The sequence below is a fragment of the Cricetulus griseus genome, chromosome 6 (genome assembly GCF_003668045.3).
Source record: "Cricetulus griseus strain 17A/GY chromosome 6, alternate assembly CriGri-PICRH-1.0, whole genome shotgun sequence".
Lineage (NCBI taxonomy): Eukaryota > Metazoa > Chordata > Mammalia > Rodentia > Cricetidae > Cricetulus > Cricetulus griseus.
The window spans coordinates 956,220-978,754 of record NC_048599.1 but is presented as its reverse complement, the minus strand read 5'-3'; the positions used below and the strand labels follow the sequence as shown (position 1 = coordinate 978,754).

The 22,535-nt window shown below is 50.6% G+C and overlaps 2 protein-coding genes across 2 annotated transcripts in view; one reads left to right on the top strand and one right to left on the bottom strand.

Moving 5' to 3' along the window:
* Positions 1 to 854: 854 nt before the first annotated feature.
* Positions 855 to 4,906, top strand: Birc7 (baculoviral IAP repeat containing 7). Its single transcript, XM_035446225.1, has 6 exons — positions 855 to 1,286; positions 2,574 to 2,673; positions 3,040 to 3,118; positions 3,200 to 3,245; positions 4,472 to 4,543; positions 4,707 to 4,906. Exons 1-6 carry the CDS (start codon positions 920 to 922, stop codon positions 4,898 to 4,900), a joined length of 858 nt encoding a protein of 285 aa, XP_035302116.1. The 5' UTR covers positions 855 to 919; the 3' UTR covers positions 4,901 to 4,906.
* Positions 4,907 to 6,366: 1,460 nt separating this feature from the next.
* Positions 6,367 to 22,535, bottom strand: part of Nkain4 (sodium/potassium transporting ATPase interacting 4) — a 20,416-nt gene continuing 4,247 nt past the window's right edge. The window contains exons 2-7 of the mRNA XM_027419916.2: positions 17,539 to 17,676; positions 17,188 to 17,268; positions 16,206 to 16,403; positions 8,629 to 8,689; positions 7,425 to 7,509; positions 6,367 to 6,542 (exon numbers count right to left, since the gene is read on the bottom strand). Of these exons, the coding sequence (XP_027275717.1) occupies positions 6,533 to 6,542; positions 7,425 to 7,509; positions 8,629 to 8,689; positions 16,206 to 16,403; positions 17,188 to 17,268; positions 17,539 to 17,676 (573 nt within the window). The 3' untranslated portion in view covers positions 6,367 to 6,532. The remainder of the gene's footprint in view (positions 6,543 to 7,424; positions 7,510 to 8,628; positions 8,690 to 16,205; positions 16,404 to 17,187; positions 17,269 to 17,538; positions 17,677 to 22,535) is intronic.

The following is a 22,535-nucleotide window of genomic DNA, read 5'->3' as shown; positions in this document are numbered from 1 at the left end:
TCTTCTTCTCTGCCCCTTCCAGTAGTCTTGAGGACTTTTGTTTTACTAACCTGTAGCTATGGCCTCTCTGGGGTTATGCCTCTCCTCTCTGTTCTGTTAGGTCTGTGACAATGGAGTCCCTCACCTGGGGCTTGTTAGTGGAGACCAGGTGCCTGGAACCAGTCCTGAGGCAGAGCTCACTTAGGGAGGCAGTATCCCCTGTAACAGTGCAGATAGAGACCTGTGCTGGCCTGGAGCAAACACAATCTAAAACTTGAGCTCCTCCCAGACCATGCCCCACCCTTGATTTGACTCTAGCCTGTCCAGATAGAAAGAGGGCAGCCTGAGACCAGTTAGGATAGGCAGGCTGACTCTGACCCAGGGCTGAGCCAAACAGGGATTGCCTACATGCTAGGGACAGGGATAAGCAGGTGATATCATCCTTGAACATCAGGACAGGCTTGATATGGAAGGAATGTGGTTGGGGTTGCATACTGTCCTGGACAATCTAGCTTTCTACCTTGCAGGCCCCTGTCTGGATTTATCTATCTCTACCCAGAACTGAACCCTGAATAGCTGGATTCCGCCCCCCCCCCATTTTTTTGTCAGTACCTATGATTTGCTTCCAGAGGCTTAGAGGATGCTGTTAGAGGGATCCCCAAGCTCTGCCCCTCCTCCTATTTAGAGATGCTTTCAGCACAGTGGAGTACCGCCTTTGTTAGGCGCCTGCCAGGAGGCCCCATGACACATTCACTGCAGAGAGCACGTGGCCACCACTCTGGCCTCTTTCAGAAAGTGGCACATCCCTGGACACACTACCACATCTGAGCATCTAGTGGTGTCTGCCTGTAGTTAGGAGCAGGGGTCACCACAGCTTCTAGAAAGGGCTGCTAGAGTCAGGAGCTGGAGGTAAGTCACCAGGCACATTCCAGGCTTGGTGATGTTCTCTCCTGAAGACTTGCTCAGAGCTGCTGTTCTCTCCATGGGGCCTGAGGGTAGGGCCAGGGACTTATTCTGTAGCCCAGAACTTAGTCACAGGGAAGATAGCAACAGCCTCACCCAGGAGCAGTACAGATCCCACCGCAGACGGAGCCATGTCTCGGGTCAGGACTGCCTAGATGGGCAGATCTTGGGCCAGTTGCGCCCCCTGTCAGAAGAGGAAGAATCCACTGGAGCTACCTTCCTTGGGGAGCCCGCCTTCCCTGAGATGGATTCAGAGGATCTCCGCCTGGCTTCCTTCTTCGACTGGCCATCCACTGCTGGGATTCAGCCAGAACCATTGGCTGCTGCTGGCTTCTTCCATACAGGTAAGTCTTGGGGTCTTTCTGCTGTGGTCTGGAGGCTAATTAGCACTCTTCCAGGCTGAGAGTTCTGTCCATTCCTGCCCTGAGGGAGGAGCTGATGAAAGGTAGTCCTGTTATTTCTGCCTGGCCAGGGCTTGGGATCTAATGTAGTCAAAAGCCACTATGAGATCATGGGCTTGTGGTGGCCTTGTCCAGAAGGCCACTCAGCAGGTGGTTTCACCTGAATTAGATGGTTCTGTGGATTCCCCATACTACTTCAGGGATCTCCACTGCTATCTGGGAGCCTTGCAGGCTTGGTTATAGAGGTGATTATCCCCTTTCATTCCAGGACAAATGGAGGAACATGTACCTATGGATGCAGTGGTTAGCTTAAACATCCCCTGATTTGTACCCCTGTAGGTAATCCTCCAGGCTTCCCATGTACCAGGCTAGTGCAGGGAAATCCTTTGAGTAGCTGTTTTAGTTACAAACAGACAACTTTAGTTTGGGCTGCTCCTCACTCACGGTAGGGGTCAGGTTCCAGCTTTTTCTCTTTCTGGTTGAGGAAAAAGAGGCAGGGAGACCCACGGAGAGGCTTTGTAAGTAGGAGCATAGCCAGAGAAACTATCTCCGATGAGGCTAGCAAGGGAGGAATTATTTATTTTCCTTGCACTGGTCAGGCAAGAGCCCAAACTGATATAGGGCAACTGGACACTGGTCAGGAAGGGTTAATGGCTGGGACAGTTAGAGCCTCCTTGAAAAGAAATGTTCCTGGGGCCAACATATGTTAGGGGGATTTTGTGGATTGTGGGTGCCTGCTGTGGGAGATGCCTGTAAGTCCTGTTTATAATTTCTGCACAAGGTCATGAAGGACACATCTCCCCATGGTTGGAGGAGGGGCAGAGAGCAGAGATGAGGAAGGCCTGAACCACTAAAACCAAGCCTAATTATAAACCAGTGTGGGAGGGGTCACCTCCTTATCCTGTCACTAGGAGTCCTTTTTGGATGCCCCGAATTTCCCAGGCTACAGATGCTCTAAGCCTTTGGCCCTACCCTACCCCCATGCCCTGAGAGCAACATAAATGCTAGCTCAGCTTTCCAGAATACTCTAGGGCCCTCCTGACACATGACCCAGGCATTGTCTTCATTTGTCTTTGAGACAAGAGAGATGCCCATGTGTGCCTTGCTCCCTCCTTGTCAACCTGCTGGTAGATCCCAGCCCTGCCTGTCCAAGCTCTGATGGCCATGGAGGGACACTCTGGGGATGCCAGCTAGGTGGAGTTACTAGCCATGTGTCTCTGCCATACCCAGGCCAGCAGGACAAGGTGAGATGTTTCTTCTGCTATGGGGGTCTGCAGAGCTGGGAGCATGGGGATGACCCTTGGACAGAGCATGCCCGATGGTTCCCCAGGTAAGGACCAGGTGGACTGATGCAGGTCCCATCAGTGAAAAGGGCCCTAAAGAATTCTGTTCAGCCTTCCCATCTCCCACAGTCCCAGAACATCAGGATCTCTCGAGGGTAGCAGACAACCCCACTCTTCATGGAGCTCTCTCTGGAGGGGCTGCTACAATGGTCATTCTCCCATTGCTATCCTTTTCTAAGTGCTCAGAGCCCATCTCCTGATAGCTTTCCCAGGTCTCCCTAGGGAATATAGCCATGACTATCTGCCATAGGGCATAATGGGTTGCACGGGAACAGAAGGCATGGCTTCCGGGGCTTGAATATGACAGTGGGGTTCTAAGAGTCCAGTCCTGCCTCCTGAGATTTCTTCTCCAGGTGTCAGTTCCTGCTACAGTCAAAAGGAAGGGACTTTGTGGAAAGAATCCAGGCTTGCACCCCCTTGCTTGGCTCCTGGGTAAGTCCATCTGTCCTCAGGACTCAGGTGGGTTGGCAGTCTCTGCTATGTTTACTTATGGCATTGATGGTTTTCCAACAGGACCCATGGGAAGAGCCAGAAGATACAGTCCCTGCTACCGCCACAGGTGAGATAGCCTGATACAAAGCCCTTGCTATTTCATTGGCATTTGCAGCCTGTACCTGGGTAAGACTGCTGAGCATTCGCACCTGCCAGTCAGCCGGGCGGGACTGTGCACACGTGTTATGTGTCCAAGGCACAGGTCAGGCCACACAGCATCCCCTTGTTTCCACTGAGCAGGCTGCTAAAGACACCAGCCAAACCTGAGGAGGTAGCTGCATCTTGGCCTGGTTCTGCTGGGCACTGGCCACAGCTTCTGAAAGCCAAATGGGCTATAACCGGAAGCCTGTTGAACAGATCCACAGAGGACACAGCTTTCCAAATCCCTTCCCTGGGCCCTATGGGACAGGAGTCTGAGGTTCTTCAGGGACCCCAAGGGGGTTTCTAACTTCAGGGACCACCTGATCTGTTTGCCATCTTTGTGGCCACAGGCAAGTAGCTTTTCTCCCAGAGCCTCATTGCTGTGAGATGTGACATGACAACCCTAACCCATTTAATCACACAGGTGTCTGTGGGACACTCTGGTGCTTGGCAGGGCTTTGTCTATTGTCCTCCCCAGCGATGGTAGCACTTCTGGATAGAGGCTCTGAAAATACAGCAATTTTAGTCTAAGAGGGTTGGACCTTTCCCAATGCCTTCTGGGAACACACAGATCCATGTGTGTATAGATGGAGCATGCCACAAACCACCAGCCTTTCTCTACAACCCATAGACCTTGGGATGTCTCTCCCTCCCTCCCTCCCTCCCTCCCTCCCTCCCTCTCTTTCTCTTAAAGATACCAGGGGCAACCGGGAAAGGAGCCAGAGCTCAGGTGTGTCCAGCACACCCCCTTCACAACTGATGGCTGACTTGCTCCAGGAGGATGAGGGCCAGACAACAGGGGTCAGAGGTACCTCTATCCATCCTAGGCACTGCCTACCTTCCTTGTTTCACTCCTCTGGGCATCCACAACCCTTTGTTTCCTGTCCCTCCCAAAGTGCCAAGTATATACAATCTATGACCACTTAGTCTGAGGGGCTGGCCAGGCAGAGTACCCTGATGGAAGGCAGACTCTTTGGTGGCTTCCAGGAAGCCTCTGGTCTTTCTTGAGCTCATGAACAGCTGGGTGCCTTACAAACCCTTCTATTCTCTAGGACAGAACTGGACCTTGGTAGCTGATAGATCTTCTTTGGGCAAGGCCTCCCTTCCCCACAGAAGCTAGGCCCTGAATCCATTCCCCCTAACTGTCTACAGCTCCTGCTCATGGAGGCCCTGAATTGCTCGCATCCAGAAGAGAGACGCAGCCTGAAGATGCCAGTGAGCCAGGTATAGTTGGGATCCATCTGAGGTGGACGGGCCATCCTCCTTCATGGTGGGAGTGCAGGGGGAACATGGGAGATAAGAGGGTGTGTCCATGTAACAAGTCTATTCCCCTTGAGGAGTCAGTCTCCTGGGCTCTGAGGGTGCTGGTGAATTCTTGCATCCCCAGGAGCTGGGGATGTGCAGGCACAGCTGCGGCAACTGCAGGAGGAGAGGACATGCAAGGTGTGCCTGGATCGAGCCGTATCTGTAGTCTTCGTGCCCTGTGGCCACTTAGTCTGTACTGAGTGTGCCCCCAACCTTCAGGTGTGCCCTATCTGCAGGGAGCCTATCAGTAGCTGTGTACGCACCTTCCTGTCCTAAACCAGGTAAGGTCCAGGGTACTCCCAGCACTCTTCCTTCCTGCAGCCTTGGTGTAGCCTGAGTGTCTTGCTTCCTCAGGCTAGCAGTGGCCTTCTAGAGATGGCCAGGCCACACTTCTCACTCCCTCCACCAGGCAATTCCACTGTTTTGAATCCTTTGTGGAGTCAGAGGAAAAGATGGCTGGGGGACACCTCTTGTCTAGCTGGCCCTCAAAGGCTTTAGATAGGCTTGGAGAGGCCAGCTTCAGAGGCACATGGGCTAGGTTGGGACTCAGTGGTCACACAGGGGAGGGCACATGAACCTCAGTTGTTACATAAATGTGTCACACCCCTGTCGTTGTGAGAGACAGGAGCCATGGCCTTCTTATGCTCCCAGAGATCAGTGTGTCCCCAAGATGTGTATGATAATTCTCTGGTAGAACAAAGTGGTAGGTCAAGGAAGTCCCTGAGGCCAATGGCTCCTGGCTCAGACAAACTTGATGAGAACAGAACTCACACACGCTTCCTTTTCACCCTGCCTGCCTCAACCTGTCCCAGGCCATACAGCAGGTCTGCTGAGGACACTCAGTGTCTACCACAAACGTAGTACACCATGGAGGAAGAGTTCCTGGTTGGTGTGAGGAGTGGTTCTGTTGTAGCTTTGAGGATCTATTTGAAGATAATAAAGTAGAAGGTCTCACCTTAATGCTCAGCTATGCTCTATCCCAGATACCCACTGCCATGTCTCCTAGTCCATGCTGAGCCAGCCTCTGCGGTACCAGCAGAGCAGTACCTGTCAGGGGTCCAGTCACCTCTAATCATGTTATAAACACTTCCCCATTTTGGAAAAAAATAACACTATTTCTGATCTCAGTGATCTTGTACTGTATTCTACACTTTCAGAATAGACTGGCTTCAGGTGCCTCTTGAGACCCCACTTCTAATTACACACAAACTTTGTGTATTTCCTGATATAGCCGGTGTTCTCAGGATACTTGCCCAAGGTCCTTCTTTCTACATAAAAGAGTCTATGTGGTATCCGCAGGCTCCATGTTTCACCCATGGTTCTCTTCTAGCTGGGGAGTGGCAGGGTTCCTGGTTCAGCTCCAAGGAATTCCATTGGCTTCAGAGGGGCAAGAGCCTTTGCCTGGATAAGACCTGTGGCTAGGGTACTGAGTATTTATTTATTCAAGGCCCCTGTCACTCTTGGATCTTGGTGGCTCATAGGGACTTCCTGATGGGACTGAAACTTTTTATTGTCCTTTGATGAGCCCTTCCCTTGGCAGCAGTATGTGATCTTAGGTCCTGTAACCCAGGACAGAGCACTGAGGAGACGCCTGGGAAAACTGCCTAGGTTTACTGCCACCTGCCCAAGAAGACCAGGAATGCAATTTGTTTGTTTCCGTATTCTCTCATGTCTTTTCTTACTACTTTTTTTTTTTTTTAGAAAAAAAGGAAAAAAAAAGAAATCACAAACTCACAGTTGCAGCCACTCTGGCCTGCAGTGTCCCCCGCCCCTCACTGGTATCCAAGGGGAATTTGGAAAAAATGCTAGGCGGGCGGGGAAGCAGCGCTGTGACTCCAGGCCTGGAGTCTCTTCATTGTTCCAGTGGCTGAAGCTGGGTTGCAGGAGCAGGGTCAGCCTTTTCCTCACTTATGCAGGCCTGTGGAGAAAGCAGAGATCAGAGAAGCCTGAGAGAAGGAGGACAATGAAATTCCTTGGGGAATTTCAAATGCAAAAGATGCAAAACCAAGGAAGGGATAGCTGCTCAGGCTATAGAAAACATAGGCGTCTCCATGCCCAGGGCAGGTGCTGATCTTATACTCTGATGACCCTGGCCCATTCCTATGGGACTGGAAGTGGAGTGAGGGTTTCACCCTGGCTTCTTTTGTCTAGTCAGACTCCCCTGAAGAGAAATCTCCTCCAGGACTGCCCCTATTCATGGAGGTCTATTGAGCCCAGGCTTGTCTTAGCTGCAGCAGCCAGCCGGCAGAGGCTCCTCCCCTTCCTAGGCCTGTATTTCCTCCTTCATTCATTCTAGGAGCTGCTACTTCTGATACCCATTATCCGAAATAGTCTGGGACACTCGGAGGTCAGGTATTAGGAATCTTTGGGACCAGGTCAGCTGAAGGCAGCTTCACCCAGAGAAACCCTCAATGCTCCTTCTGACCTCAATTCCAGGACTTCCAGGAAGCCCAGACTCAGCCATGGCATTTGTAGGGCTGTGGCACAAGAAAGAAATGTGATCTGCCAAATATAATAAACAGACACCCACACCCTCTTCACTTACTGAAACCCCAAAGCCCCTGGGGAGCGGCCTGTTGGCATCCCTCCCATTTCCCAGACTATAGACCACAGTGCTGACGTGGGTCCTGATTATCAGAGAGTCCACCCCTGCTGAGCTTTGACCCTGGCATCTAACCAGAGCATGGTCTTAGGGGGCAATAGATGGATAGACAGATTGACATACAGATGCCTGATAAAGTCTCCAAGAAGAGCCTTGTGCTGTGAGCACCCTAGCGCAGGCTGAGCAGGCCATACTTACAAATATGCCTGCTTGGACAACAGGCTGGACGGCTTTTCATTGACATGGTACAGGGGGAATGGGTCAAATCCACCAATGAAATCAACTGAAAGAAATCAAGCCCAAAAAAAATAAAACCCAAATGATGGGGGAAAATGGCAGAACGGAAACATTCCCAGTGGCAGATTCCCAGCAAGAGGGGCATTGCCAGGGCTTGTGAAGGGGTACAGGCACATCCCCAGATCAGCCCCCTGTTGTATCTCAAACCTTGCTGGGATCTCTCTGGGGCACTGTGCAGAGTTTCCTGGCTCTGTGGTCTGAATGGACCTTCCCAGAAGGAGGTCAGGTGGGGAGGCCAACAAGGGCGCTCCGGCCTGGGTAGGGTTGTACCCCACCCTGCCAGACTCTGCCAGTCATCCCCGTGGCCGTTACTAACATCAAGCGTCTGCCCCATGAAGCTACACACACACTAGTGGTTGTTAGGCTTGTTGGGCAAAATGAACACATTTCGGAAGCTCACGGCTGGCTGCAGTTCTGAATTCAAAGAGCAGGTGGAGCTCCTGCTTCATCCCCAGAAGCTGGCTGAGGTCTCAGCGATCGGACACCAGGCTTGATCCTAGGTTCAGGCACCATCCCTCACTAGCCTTCAGAATCAAGCCAAAGTCTCTTGAACATGGGGGCAGCTGACTCCATGGCCTGACTCTCAGGGGCAGATGGCTTTGAATTTCAATTCTGACTCTGGGTTCTATCCACAGGATCCCTGACTGCCTACCCTCCCTGTCAATCCTTTCTCTGTGGGAACTTCCCATGAGACTATGTCAGGGCTGGAAGTCCCCAAAGGGATAGTTTGAAGCATTACTGTATTATGCTGCAAATCAAAATAAGGTTGAATGGGGTCTACATGCAGAGAGAATGGAATATTCTGTCCAAATGGGTCCTGACTAGTACTAAAAGTCAATCAACATGTGTGCCAGGCAGGCAGAGTGGCCAATGCTACTGAGAATTCAGAGTCTCCTGGGGCCACTGTGGGGTCATAAGGATAGGTGTCCTTGGGCCCGAGTAGACTCCCCCTATTCTCAGATCTTTGAACTGGCACCTCTATGGTTAGGCCTGTGGCTGGAAGTGAAGACCCAATGGGCAGGGGGCACAACTGAGAGACACCTTCAGGTCCTACCCCAGATAGTACAGCACTCAGAGTTGTCACTCGCATTAGCTGTACACTTACAGCTGTCCTCTTCTTCTGTAAGCACACTGACCACGTAGCAGCCATAGACAAAACCCAGGAGCTGAAAGACACCAAAAGGCGAGACATGCCAAGCCATCTCACTGTAGCAGCATCATGGGGATGGTGCAGATGACCCCCTGTGTACCTGATGGAAACCCTGCATCTCCTGAGCCTTGATTTCCTCCCCTGAAAAATGGAGCTGTGACACTACCTACATGGCTTCCCACCTTCCCACATTCCAGATATCTCAGTTTTCCCTTGGCACACTCAGTGGGCAACACCTGGGTGAGGAAGTGACCGCACCAGTTTGAAGGATGCTAGCCATTTCCCATTTCAGGGCTTGGAATGCTGGCCATGCAGAAACAGAGCTGGACTTTCCCACAGTACGTGAAACCTGAGAAGTAGCTTGGAGGAGGCAAGACCGTGTTAGTATTTAGGCATCTGTACTGGCCTGCCTTTGGAGTCTTGACAGGATACGCCCTCAGCTGCTGCCGCTAAGAGCACCACCTGTGCACATTCACTGTGTCCCCTTTTTAAAAGGGCCCTGCCAAACTCCCATATCTTTCTCCCTCTGCCCGTCCATCCGTCTCTCTCTCTCTCTCTCTCTCTCTCTCTCTCTCTCTCTCTCTCTCTCTCTCTCTCTTTTCTCTCCTCTCTACTGCTGCTGTCGCTGGAGGCCAGTCTCCCCAATCCCTCTTCCCCCTTTTACAATCCTTTTCCCTTAATAAAAACCCCCGATGCTTGAACTCTGTCACATGGCATCTTTCTCTCTCGAGCTGCTTTTTAAAAAAAATTACAACACTGTGTCCTCTGAACCCAGATGATCAGATCTGCACTCTCCGTGCCATCATACAATGTCCTGAGAGCCCTCCCACTCACTTACAGGAGCGTTCCAAGGTACAGGCCCTCGCTTCACATCTAGCCTCTGTTCCTGGCATGCAAGAATGGCCATGTAGACATGATGGTTTTTGACTAGGTTAGCTAGTGGAGAACCCAGCAGATCAGAGAGAAGGAAAATAAGGTCCCACAGCTAGTCACTTCCCATGCAAATCTGCCTCCCTGCCCTGGTGATGAAAACTCACTCTTTGTGTATTATTTTGGGACCCAGGATGCTGCCATGAATCTCAGCAGAGTGCACTGTCCCCTGTGGGCCCCAACGCAACGCCTATATTATGTATAACCACCCCACACCTGGCATCAGCTTGGTCTCAGGGAATTGCCTCTGTCTTGCTGGGACTCTGGATAATTTGGTGCACACAAATATTTCGAAAGGTACCAGCTAAGCAGGAGCTATAGTAGGGTCTTAGAGAACTACAGAGGAGGTGTCTCAGGACACCACAGCTAGGAGGGGCCCGATTAGTGAAAGCACTGGAGGCTACTGTAGAGGTGACAGGAAGGTGGCTAGCGGTTGTGAGTGTGACTGGGAGGAAGCGAGACTTTCTGTATATGCAACAGCTCCCTCTGCAAAGCAACAGGCAGACTCCAGGGGCCCACTTATCCACTAAGGCATGGTTCCACACTGACCTGGCCTAGCAGCCTCCCAAGAGGCCACCAAACCCTCCTGTCAAAGGAGACAGCTCTTACCAGGCCAAAGTTAGAAATGGGGTAGCTCAATGCCCATGAGACCCTACCCAGCTCAGGTTCAGGCCACAGTCTCCCTGGGACTCCAGGATTCTAGAAATGAGTCTAGAGTTGAGCCTGGAAGTCATTTCCCTCAGTCCAAAGAGGGCCTGAGAGAACTCTCACACAGCCTCTTGTGATTCCATGGGACAGCCTGAGGTGGAAGGTCACACTCCAGGGTCGGCCCCCACAGAGAGCTGGCCACGGTGCTGAAACATAGACAGGCTCTCCTGGGGAAGAGGCTCTTTGCAACCTGGCATCTAATCTGCCTCAGGTCATCCCTAGTGGTTCATGACATCCTACCTGCACTCTTGACTTCTTTCCCCACCACTTCCACTCTTCACTTTGCTCCTACAGATCGTCCCCGAACATCCATCTACTCTGCCTCTTCTGGAAGCTTCCTCTCCCCTTGGCCTTTCTTCACCAGTGGTCTGGTAAGAGCTAGGCCTGACACTTTCTCCGTTACGCTCTCCAAAGTAGACAGTAGCACTTTTTTTTTTTTACAGGAAAAAAACAAGCATGAGCAGACCAGGTTTGTGAGCTGGCATTCCATCTGAGAAAATATGGCAGAAGGCTATCTCCGTGTTGGCATGCCAAGCTTCCTTCCTCCCGCACCAGTCCCACCAAAATCACTCTGTACCCTACAACAAGACCTCCATTAATCTTTCTAGTTTCCAGCTATTGTCTTCTTAGAGTCTGCAATTTAGGAATTCTTGACAGGGACCCTTAGCTAATAATTTCTTTCTGTTCTGAGGACCATACCTGGGTTCCTTCACGTTTTGGGGCAACAGGGGTCCTCCCTTGCCTCTGCATGAGTTACAGTGGAAGAGAAACATGACTTCAGTTTCCCACTGTGTAGGCTGAACTTAAGCAGGCTGCCTATGGTAGGAGTTGAGGCAGAGTGAGGACCACAAAGCTACCTGCACTGCCTGCTGAATGTTTTCTCATGTCTTGGATATCCTCAGATGTAGAATTCAGTTCCTATCATCAGTTTCTAATTGTCCTGTGAACTTGACCTTTACCAAACCTTGTGTGCACTGGGAAGGTTGGGGAGCCTTGAGGTATGACCAGGCTTCTCCATGGATAGTGTGGCACCCACAATCCTCTGGGCTGCCGAGACTGTTGTTTCACCAGTTGCCTAAACCTCTCCTTTCCACCCCATTGAGCCCATCTATTGAAATGGCCTTCATTTTAAGAAGTGGTAACTAAGATACAGAGAGGTCAAGTGGTTCACTAAGGCACACAAGTAGACAGGTGGCACCAATTGGGCCCAGGAGCTGTCTCTCCCACCTGCTGTTCTCCACTGATTTGAGTAGAACTGGAGATGTCAGCAGAATCAATTCCATGTTCACCAGCTATGACTGTTCTTTAGTTCCATGTAACACTAGCAATCCCATGGTTAGGTGGGACATGGTTGTGAGATGGCATCCTCACCAGGGTCATGATGAGGTTTTGGGGAAAGCCACCTCTTGTCTTCTGTGATCATCATAGACCTGGGGACAGTGAAGGAAGCAGGCAGAACAAGAATGGATAAGACCCACTGGACCACTTGCCAGGAGGGCACATGCTCATATTTCATGGTGAGCCACCAAGGCCAAGGCAGGTCTCTGAGCCAAGACTTTCCTCTTCTCTGCAAGCAAGGCAGTGAGCTTTGGAAAGGGATCTTGGGTAGTCCTCTCAGGACTTGGGGGCCAGAGCCCAGGCAAAGGTCTAGAGGATTGCGTTTAGGTGTATGTTGAAACATGTGCCAAACACATGCCTTAAAGCCCAACTCTGATGCCTTGAAATTTGTTCGTATTTTAAAATAGGGTCCACGAATAATCAGCATGAGGTTAGAAAGGGTGGAGTGACCCTAAACCAAGATCTGGTATTCTTACAGGAGGAAGGAGGGGACTGAGACAGTCATGTGGGGAAAAGGCTGTATGACAGGTAGGGATGATGGTATTTCCCCAAGTCAGAGAATACTGTGGACCCATGACTACAGGACACCTGGGCCACACTCCTCAGAGCCCCAGAGAGAACAAGCCCCACTAAATCCTTGGCCTTAGACTCCCATCTTGGAGCTGTGAGGGAGAAAGTTTCTGTTTTAAGCCCCCTTGGCTGATTTATTTTATGTTAGTGTATCTCATGTTATTATGTGGTGTATGCATGAGTGTATGTGTGTTCATGTGTGTATATATGTATGGGTACATGTGTGCATGAGGGTGCATGTACACTTGGAAGCCAAAGAACAATCTTTGATATCATTCCTTAGGTATTGCCCACCTTTTCATTGTTCAAAGACATCCCCCATTGTCCTGATATTCACCAAACAGGCAAGACTGGCTGGCCAGTGAGCCTCACGGATCCCCTTGTCTTCACCTCCCAAACACTGGGGTTACAGGTACACACCACCATCCCTATCTTTCAAAACGCTTTGTTGTATTTAATGAACCGGGTGTGGTGGTTCATGCCTTTAAACCCATGACTTGGGAAGTAGAGGCAGGTAGATCTCAATGAGTTTGAAGTGAGCCTGACCTGCACAGAGTTCCAGGACAGCCAGGGCTATGTAGTGAGATTTTTATCTCAAAAATTGTTATATTTATTTCATGTGTGCATGTATGATGTATGTACACGTCTGTTCAGGTGTGTGCACCTGTGAGTTAATGTGGAGGAGGTCAGAAGAGAACGTCAAGTGTCTTGCTCTGGTACTCTCCACCTTATTGTCTTGAGACAGGGTGTGGGGAGCTGAACTCAGATTCTCATGTTTGTGTATCAAGTGTTCCTACCCACTGAGCTATCTCTCCAGGTATCCAGCTTTTTTTTTATGGATTCTGGGGGACTGAACTCAGGTCCCCATACTTGCAAAGGAAGCAACTTAATAACTGATCTACCATCCCATCTCCAGCTTTAATTTATTTTTCAAAAGGAGTCTCACTATGTACCCAGGCTGGCCTTAAACCAGTGATCCTCATCCCCCAGTTTCTCATGCTGGGATGGCAGGCTTGTGCTGCTACCTCTGCCTTCTCTTATCTGCTCAGTTTTTTAATTATAGACTTTATACAGATATAAAGCCAGAATTTTGGCCCTCTATGAGGGCCAAAATGTGTGGGGCCCTACCCTGATCCACAGTGGTGTAGCAGATAATCCTTCCTGGTGGAATCTAGCTCAGGGATCCAGGTTCAATGGGCTCCAAGGCATTTGTAGTAGCTTCTTTTGACCCTTACTTTTCTATGCAAGATGGGTATGGCTGGATGGGGTCCTGACTGGCATTGGAAAGTCTCCTTAGTGCATTATCTTTCTCCATGACCATTCAGACAGAGTTCATGAGTCAATATCTTCTTGGTCTTTCCAACACTCCAGTCTCTGCACCAACCCAAATCCAGACACATAAAGTATCCATATCTAGATAGGCCCTGAGAACACCAGGACAAGATGCTCTACTATGCCAGGTTCTGTCCTGGAATAGCAGAACTTGGGACATGGTAAGAGGTCCAGTGACTAGCAGTAAGGGAGCCCAGACTGGATACTGGACTCGGAGTGGCCCCTAAAGTTGAGTGTTCTAGAAAGAGACACTTGACCAGACTGTAAAAGGCCTTGAGAGCAAAAAGAGGGCTAGAGACTGTGATGGGAGTTTGTATGCCCCTGATGCCCACTGTGGATACAAAGTGTTCTTCAGAAAGGCTCATGTTTCTTTAGCTCTTTCCTCAGCAGCTGATGCTGTTAATAGTTAGCCTGAGGACCACAAGGTCTCCTTGCCATCTGCTGTTCCTTAGTGGGGGTTTGTCTTAATACTTCCCTTATATGGATAGCTAAGGACGAGTCCCACCTGGATTTAGTCCTTGTATTAGCTGTGGGGTCTCAAAGAAAACATGTGGGCCATATATACCCCATCCCCAAAGATGCCACAACTTCCTGTGCTTGGTAGACCATGACAAGCCCAGACCCTGAGTCTTGCAGGGAGGCTGAAGCCTGGAACATCTGTGTTGCCATAGCAGTAAGACAGAGCAGCAGAGAGCCAGCCTCAATACCAGCTCCTCAGATCTCTCCTTGGGCCTCTCCCCATACTGCTTTTTCTGTACTCTCCATAGCTCCCTGGCTAGCAGAATGGACTCAAGTCCTGGAGAAAGATTTTTGGGGTTCAGAACCCCAGAATCCCTAGCACCCCATGGCTCTGCACCCCTAAATTCTGCCTCCCACCCTCCCCATCAACTGTAGAGCACCATTAGGCTTTCTCTGGTCTTTCTTCTTGGATCAAGTTTCTTGGACACACATGAAAAACAATGGAGTCTCCTTATCTCTGAATTCACAAGACTTGTATCTCCTCTAGGCTATTTGTGGACAACCTGAGTCCAAGGGGATATGACCACGGATAGGATGGTGGCACCTGGCACTTGCTAGTGATTCACTGCTAAGGAGTTGTTCTACATGCCTGGTATGGTGGTGAGAAAGTTACCCAGAAGCAGTCAGCCCTATTACCAGCACAGGAGCTGCCTGGGCACAGAACTGTTCTGCTACTGACAGAGTAGGACTCCTGGAGATCAGTGGTGTCTCACAGTGCTAGGAAATTAGCCATATCTCCACAAACTGTTCCCATCTCACAGGATCTGCTCTGTGGCAGACTTCTCAGGGCTGTGGGCTCACAGCCAGCTCAGTCAGCCCACTGTGAGCCAGGAAGTATGTGCCTTATCTTGCTTTCTCTCCAGGGAGGTGAGAACTTGTGAAATATCCCCAAGGGCCCTGAGACTCAGGGGAAAGCACTGGAATGCTACCTTAATGCACCAGATCTGTTGAGATTAAACGATGACATCAGTGGGGCCCACTTGCAAACTTATTGGCTAGTCTGGGGCTTCTATCTCCCTTTCATTGTCCCACAGAGGTCAGCTTTGGGGCGTTTACATCCCTCCCTTGCCTGGACTAACCCTGTGCTAGGGATATAAGAGCATCCATCTTGGTCACTCCAACCTGCACCTTCATCATTGCTGCTCTTGGTTGCCTGGTACTCCACAGCATCACAAGAGGCTGAAGTTTGATGCTGGTTCTGAGCCTGTCTTACAGGAACAACAACGAGGCTCCTTGGTGATGTGAGTAAGAATGTCCCTGCCCTCCAGGCTCATATATTTGAATGCTTAGTCACTAGGAAGTGGCACTGTTTGAAAGGATTGTAAGAACTAGGAGGTGTGACCTTGGAGGAGGCATGGGTTCCAAAAACCTATGACAGGCTCAATCTCTCTGTCTCTGTCTCTGTCTCTGTGTATATCTCTGTCTCTCTGTCTATCTCTGTGTGTGTGTCTCTGTCTGTCTGTCTCTGTGTGTCTCTCTCTGTCTCTGTTTCTCTCTCTGTCTCTGTCTCTGTGTATATCTCTGTCTCTCTGTCTATCTCTGTGTGTGTGTCTCTGTCTGTCTGTCTCTGTGTGTCTCTCTCTGTCTCTGTTTCTCTCTCTGTCTCTGTCTCTCTCTATGTGTCTTTGTCTCTCCTGTCTCTCTCTGTCTCTCTCATTCTCTCTGTCTCTCTCTCTCTTTTTGTCTCTGTCTCTCTCTGTCTCTCTGTCTCGGTCTCTCTCTCTGTCTCTGTTTCTCGTGTCTCTCTGTCTGTCTGTCTGTCTCTCTGTGTCTGTTTGTCTGTCTGTCTGTCTGTCTGTCTATGGATCAGGATGTAGCTCTCTGGTACTCTCTCCAGCACCACGCCTTCCTGCCTGCTGCCACGCTCCCCACCATGATGATAATGGACTAAACCTCTGAAACTGCAAGCAAATTCCCAATTAAGTTGCATTGGTCATGGTGCCTCTTCACAGCAATAGAACAGTGACTACGAGAAGCTCAAGGATAGAAGCCCACCTGTGATTCCTCTACTTCTTGAAGGATATGGAGGCAGTCCTGAGTAACAAGGAAAGATGGTGCCTCTGTGTAATGGAAAGGCCCTGACTCTGCCCCAGGTAAAACAAGCCCCCAGCCTGGATGTCTGTCCCAACACTCACCGCCAGCAGGATCTGCAGACCACTGTGCAGGGCTTCCATATAGCTGTACGCCATGCCGCAGCCAGCATCTACCACCAAGGACTGGCCATGCATTACCCCCAGGCCAACTGTGGCTGCCTCTTCATGAAGACAGCCTGGACCATGCTCTTCCCACCAGGAGCGATGCCGGGAGAGATTGAAGGTCAAGAGCTCACTGTCCTGGGACAAGGAACAGGACAAGTTTGTATCAGGAGGCAACCAGCCTCTACTAACCACAGACTGGAGTAGGTAAGGATGAAGGTGTCCAGTCTCCCTCTACCCTTCCCTCAGGCTCTAGATGTGTGGGGCAGGAACAAGTGTCCCCAGACTGTTCCTCCATGGGAAAGCCTGATTTTGTTGGCCCTCAGCCCTCATACCCCTTCTTCCAGGAAGGTCTCTTCCCTTGGGAAGACTTCGGGACTCACTATTATGGCATCTAGGTTCCTCAAAACCCTCTTTTATGTCCCTGGCCAAACTGCCATAATAGGTCTTGGACCTCATGTCAGTGGCTGGCATAACCTCAGTCAGGGCTAGCTTAGTCCACCATACCACTACATGGCACTCTAGAATAGGAGACCAAAGATGCACCAGTCCAGAGTTTCCTTGGGAAACACATGACAATTGGCCAGGGCAGAAAACTTCATGTAGCCACAAGAGGAAGGTCTCTGCTTGTGCCCCAATCTCACCATCCTGAGAAGGACACAGCTACACACCTTGACCAGATGCCCCCACTCCTCCCTTGCACTGCCTGGTTCTAAGGCCCTCTTCCAGGAAACCTGCCCTGTGTGTAACCCAGCCTGAGGCTCTGGCCCACTGATACCCACAATGTCCTATAGACAACTCTGGGGTCAGCACTGTGCATCAATCTCCCACCATCACGAGGAAACATGCAATGAACTGCATCATATATCACAAGGTGATCTGGCCAAGACCCGTGGATGAAGCCCTTCCCATCTTCACTCACCTTTGAGAGGCCCCCCACTTCCAGGTAGAAGCAGATAATGAAGACATTCCAGGTAACCCAGACAGCTGCCCATACAGCATACTAGGGAGGCCAGAAAGAACAGGGCAGAAGTTGAACCCAGCAGCTTCAGAGATGAGATATCTGATTTTCTCCAGTGCCTTGGAAGAAAGCCCTTGAACTCATGGTGAAGCCAGGACTCTCTGAGTCTGGCCTTCCCAAAGCTGAGCTTGGAAAGAGTTACCCAAGCCCACCCGGGACAGGTGTCAACCTAAGACATTCTGCCCAAGCTGCCACCAAGAGCAGCAAGGCTCCTACTCTTTGCATAGAGGCAGCCAAGCACAGTGGACTCACCACCACAATGTAGCGTGGCCGATACTGAATGGTGCCGAAGAGCCCCAAGATGACCACGATGATGTGGATGAAGTTGGCCAGGATGGGTGCCCACTGGTAGCCCAGGAAGTCAAACACCTGCCGTTCCAGAGCAGTGACCTAAGAACAGGTGGCTCATGAGGAGCAGTGGACCCTAAGGAGCCACCTCCAAGTCTTGCTCCCCTCCTGAGTACCCCTCATGTCTATTTTAACATCTGTACCAGCTGGGCCACAAACTCCTTCTTGGCCATAACCCTGAGTAGGTACTGTGTGCCTATGATGTGGTTTTTCCAGCAAAATCATTAAATCTGACAAGTCCAAATGTCACCACTGGAGTGTTCCTCTCTTCAGCGAGGCTGCCCCCTTGTTCCCCAGTCCCTCATCTGGAGACCGAAACACCTGGAGTTTTTGTTGTTGTTGTTTTGTTTGGTTGGTTTTTTGTTTGTTTGTCTGTGTTGAGACAGGGGTCTCTACAAAGTCCTGGTTGTCCTGGAACTTGTTAGGTTTCAAACCCTGGACAAAAAGCTGAAGTGCCTATATAAAATAACAAAGCAGACGGGGCCACCTGATTCTCCCCTCATCTCTCGGTTCCTACCTATTATAGGGCCCTCCTGGCTGGCATATCCCCCCACCTAAACTTCTCTAGCCCAGAGACTGGTTTGTCCTTCCCTATATAATCCAGCCATTTGGTTTCATGGCCCTTTTGTCTACCCTTTACCCTCCTGGCCTCTTGGTCTGGATCTCCCTTCTCTCCTCCCCATCTCCCCTCACATGGCTCAGGATCATGTCCATTTTGGACTCTCCCAGAAGTCCCTGCCTCTGGCTACACTTTCCCTCCAAAATATCTAGGACCAGTCATGTCCTTTCTTTTTTTCATTCAAAACTCATTGTGTAGAACAGGCCAACCTTGCACTTATAGAGATCCACCTGCCTTTGCCTCCCAAGTGCTACATTAAAGGCTCGTATCATCATGCCTGGCCCATACCCAAGGCTGCTCTAACTGAAGGTTAGGAGGGAACACAAGCAAGAAGCACAGATCCTAAAATGCAGTCCAATTGCTCTGGTGGCAGATGAGACCTGAGCTTGCACAGGTTGCAGAACACCGAAGCCCAGAGAACCCACTGTCTCCTGGTAAGTGGTCTCTCCATGGTTGTCCTGGGGACTGTGCAGATAAGATATCTCTTATCCTGATAGACTGGTCACACTTCTATTCTAGAGACATCAGTGAGATGCTGTAGCTCTACAGACCCTACCCTCAGGCCAGGCATTGGTGGCACACACCTTTAATCCCAGCACTCCCGGGAGGCAGAGGCAGGTAGATCTCTGAGTTTGAGACCAGCCTGGTCTACAGAGCTAGTTCCAGGACAGCCTCCAAAACAATACAGAGAAACCCTGTCTCAAAAAACCAATAAAAAAAAAGAAAGAAAGGAAAGAAGGAAGGAAGGAAGGGAGGAAGGAAGAAGGGGAGAGAGAGAGAGAGAGAGAGAGAGAGAGAGAGAGAGAGAGAGACCCCACCTTCTATGCACTACCCTCACTGTAGGTGGTCACCCTGGACTGGTGGGCCTGGGAGATGTAAAAAAGCAGGGTGAGCAAGCCAGTTAGCCACAATCCTTCATGGCCTCTGCTCTGGCCTTCCGGATTCTTGCCCTGTTTGAATTATTGCTCTGACTTCCCTCAGTGATGGAGTATGACCTGAGAGTTGTGTTTTGTCACAGCAATGGAAACCCTAAGACAAGTCTCCGCACAGTAGTGAAGGTCCCCACCCTCCTGCCCCGCCCAAGGCAGGATGAGCCAAGATCAAGAGAAAGGCAATGCTGAGACTGCAACTGGGAACACAGGCTGCTTCCATCCTCAGATGACCTCCTGCCATTGTGTCAAGTTTGAGTTGAGTAGTTTGGTCGCTTGACTATAGACACTGACTTCAATGAAAGTGCTCAGGTCCCTCCCTGCTGCTTGGAGCCTGTATGATGCGATTGGTCCCCAAAGTCTGCTGACAGCACCAAAGAAACACTGCAACTGGGCATGCTCTGGCATTGCCCTGGCAGCTATGAATGGCCTAGGAGTGGTGGGAATGTCCAAAAAAGTCTTAAAAGAGGACTGTTAGCAAGCATGTTCTACAGGAATCTGGGGTGATGCTGGCTTGGGTTGCTAAGTGGAGAGGTAAGGGCTCACACTCACCACCCCCTGCTCAATCACAGAGTTCCCAAACTCATCCCCTCCTCCTGTATGGAGAGTTTATACCCTCTGCACTCTCTCTCATCATCGTGTTCACACCAGTTGTCCCTACTTCCTGTCAGAGTGCTTATACCCACTGCTCCTACTTCTGTCACAGACCCACCATTGCCCCTTCCTGTTATAGAACGCCGACGCTCAATGCCCCTCTTCTGCCAAAGTGCTAACACATACTGTCTTCTCTTCGTGCCACAAAGCGCTCACACCTGCTGGCCACTAGTAGGTCTGTATCATGTCTCATGATTGCAACTGTTGGCGGAAGAAGCCTCTGCTAGCCAAGTTCCCACCTCCAAAGACCCTTCCTGATGCTAGTCCTTCACGATGCCTCCTGGAGAAGGTGCCTCCCTAAACAGGAGTAAACCTTATAATGATTCATATAGATGTTGGAGCAGTTCCCTGTGGGCTGTCAATTCTTAAGGATCAGCTCGTATCTCTGGCCTTTCACAGTGTAGACAGAAAGCTGCTCTGCCAAACTCTTGACTCCCAGTCAGGCCTGACAGGCTATTTACACTGAGGAAGAGGATGGGCAGATATAGTTGATCTAGCTGATGGCTCCCACCTCTTTCACATGGAAGGCATGTGTGGAGGGCTCTGCAAGAGCTTTGCTTATTTTTACAAGGAATCATTTGTCTGCCTTGGAACTACATCATCTCTAAGGAATTGGGAGTTGGTGTCTCAACCAGGACACTCTTCTTATTGGAATATGCCAAGAATCCTTCCAGGGTTGGTTAGGAGTCTGCTCTGCCTGGTAGCAACAAGCAGGGGGCTAGTGTTGGAGTGATACAAAGATGGCTGGTCTAAGGATCTCCCTGAGCCTTTGGGTACTTTGCCTGGGGTGAGGACTGCTTATCCTGGCTCGTCCTTTCCTGACCATGGTTATAAGCTGGGGATTTCCCACACCCACAGTGGTGCCAGACCCTGCTTGGCCTATGCAGTATATACAGTAGGTGCTCATAGGTGCTGGCCCCACATAGGCATGACAGATGCTGTAGCCACAACACTGTCCGCAGCAGAAACTGCAGCAGCCAGTCTTAGAGGCTAAAGAACAGCTCAGGAGCAGCTGCCTTTTCATCAGAGCCCTGTGGTAAGGCATGAGACAGGCTTAAGGCTGAAATAGTGCTGGGACTACATAAGAGAAACTCACACTGAAGAGTGAAAGAAACCCAACTGTGTGACCTTCAAGTGATTCAGGAAAACAGCACAGATAAAGACAGCCAGTGACCTAGGTGTTAGGGATGAATCTGAAAGTCCCCTATAGGCTCATGTTATAATGTTTGTTCCCTGGAGGCAGTTGAACCTTCAGGAGGTCACCAGAGGCAGGGTCTTTGAAGGCTATGCTCAGCCCTGGTTCCCAGGTCCCTACTATTCCCAGACTTGTTGTCCTGTGGGGGTGATTTTATAACTTTTTTTTTTTTGAGGGAGTTTCTTTCTATAATCTGCCAAATTCCTTCAGAACCTGCCCCTCCTCCATCTCAGATGCACCCTGGTGGCTCTGGGCCTGGAATGTGGGGTCACTGAGACTCAGTGAGATTGATCCAGAGAAGGGGGTGGGGTGCTTAGCAACACCACGACTGTCTGTCACAGCCTGTTCCCTGAGTAGGGAGTGAGGAGGGGTATTCAAGAAGGGAGTTACCCAGCATGCCATTCTCCTGCCCACAGGAGGAGAGCAGGCTCTGGAGGCCCTTCCCAAGGAGTCAACCAAGCCTCCAAGGTAGGGTCTCAGCCCTGCCTCGCCTCCACCTAGAGTCCTTGCAAGATGAGCTCTCAATGGTCAGGTTGAGTGTAAGACTCAGAACCCATGGTTGGGAACATATCTGCACCTCATGTCTCTACCCTTATGCCCAGAACCCGAGGTATCATCAACCTCGTGTCTCAGCCAGGTCAACCCCTTACCAGTTTCTTCCTCTGTTATCTAAGACTAGCTCTTATTCTCTGGACTGTCACAAGCTGCCCTGGTCCAGTGGGCCCAGCATCCTACTAGGATGACCCTGACCATAGATGCCTGCTTCTCCAAGTCTTCCAACCAGAGTTGGTCTGGCAGGCAGGGCCCCCTCTCCCCTGTTGACCTGAGAACTCATTCATATCTGTCCCTGGCCAGCTGCATCCCAGCCAACTCCTTTCTGTTGCATGCCCAGCCTCTGCTCACCCTCCCTACTATGCTCCTGATGTGGAGTACAAGCCAAGCACAGCACATTGAGGCCACAATAAACTTGCAGAATGACTGATGTCTACCACAACAACCTTCTGAAGAGGGCCACCATGCTACCCCTCCCATACACTGTTTGTCCACTGCCTGGCCAGTGCCTTGGGCCACAAGGGAGTCCACAGAGCTGCTGTGACCCCAGGAAAGTGACAGCTCCAGCAATCCTAAAGGATATCTCTGGTGTCTGAATCTCTGCCACCATGGAAATTCCTGCCCTCCCCACTTCCTCTGTCAGAAATCCCAGGAGCTGTTGGGTTCTGGATCTGTGTCCAGGACACATCCAGATTCTAAACTTCAGTTTGAGGTTGTGTCAGAATAATAGAGGAGACACCGTGGGGCACCCACATAGGTAAGAAACAGCCTGGGAATTGCAGCTCCTCACTGTGCATCCCTTTCTACCTTCAGCTTCCTGAAAGGGCCACAGAGAGCAGCACACACCTGTGACACAGATCAGTGGAGTCAGGAAACAGAAGGAATGGCTGTTTCCAACTCTTCCAAGGTGTGTGTGTGTGTGTGTGTGTGTGTGTGTGTGTGTGTGTGTGTG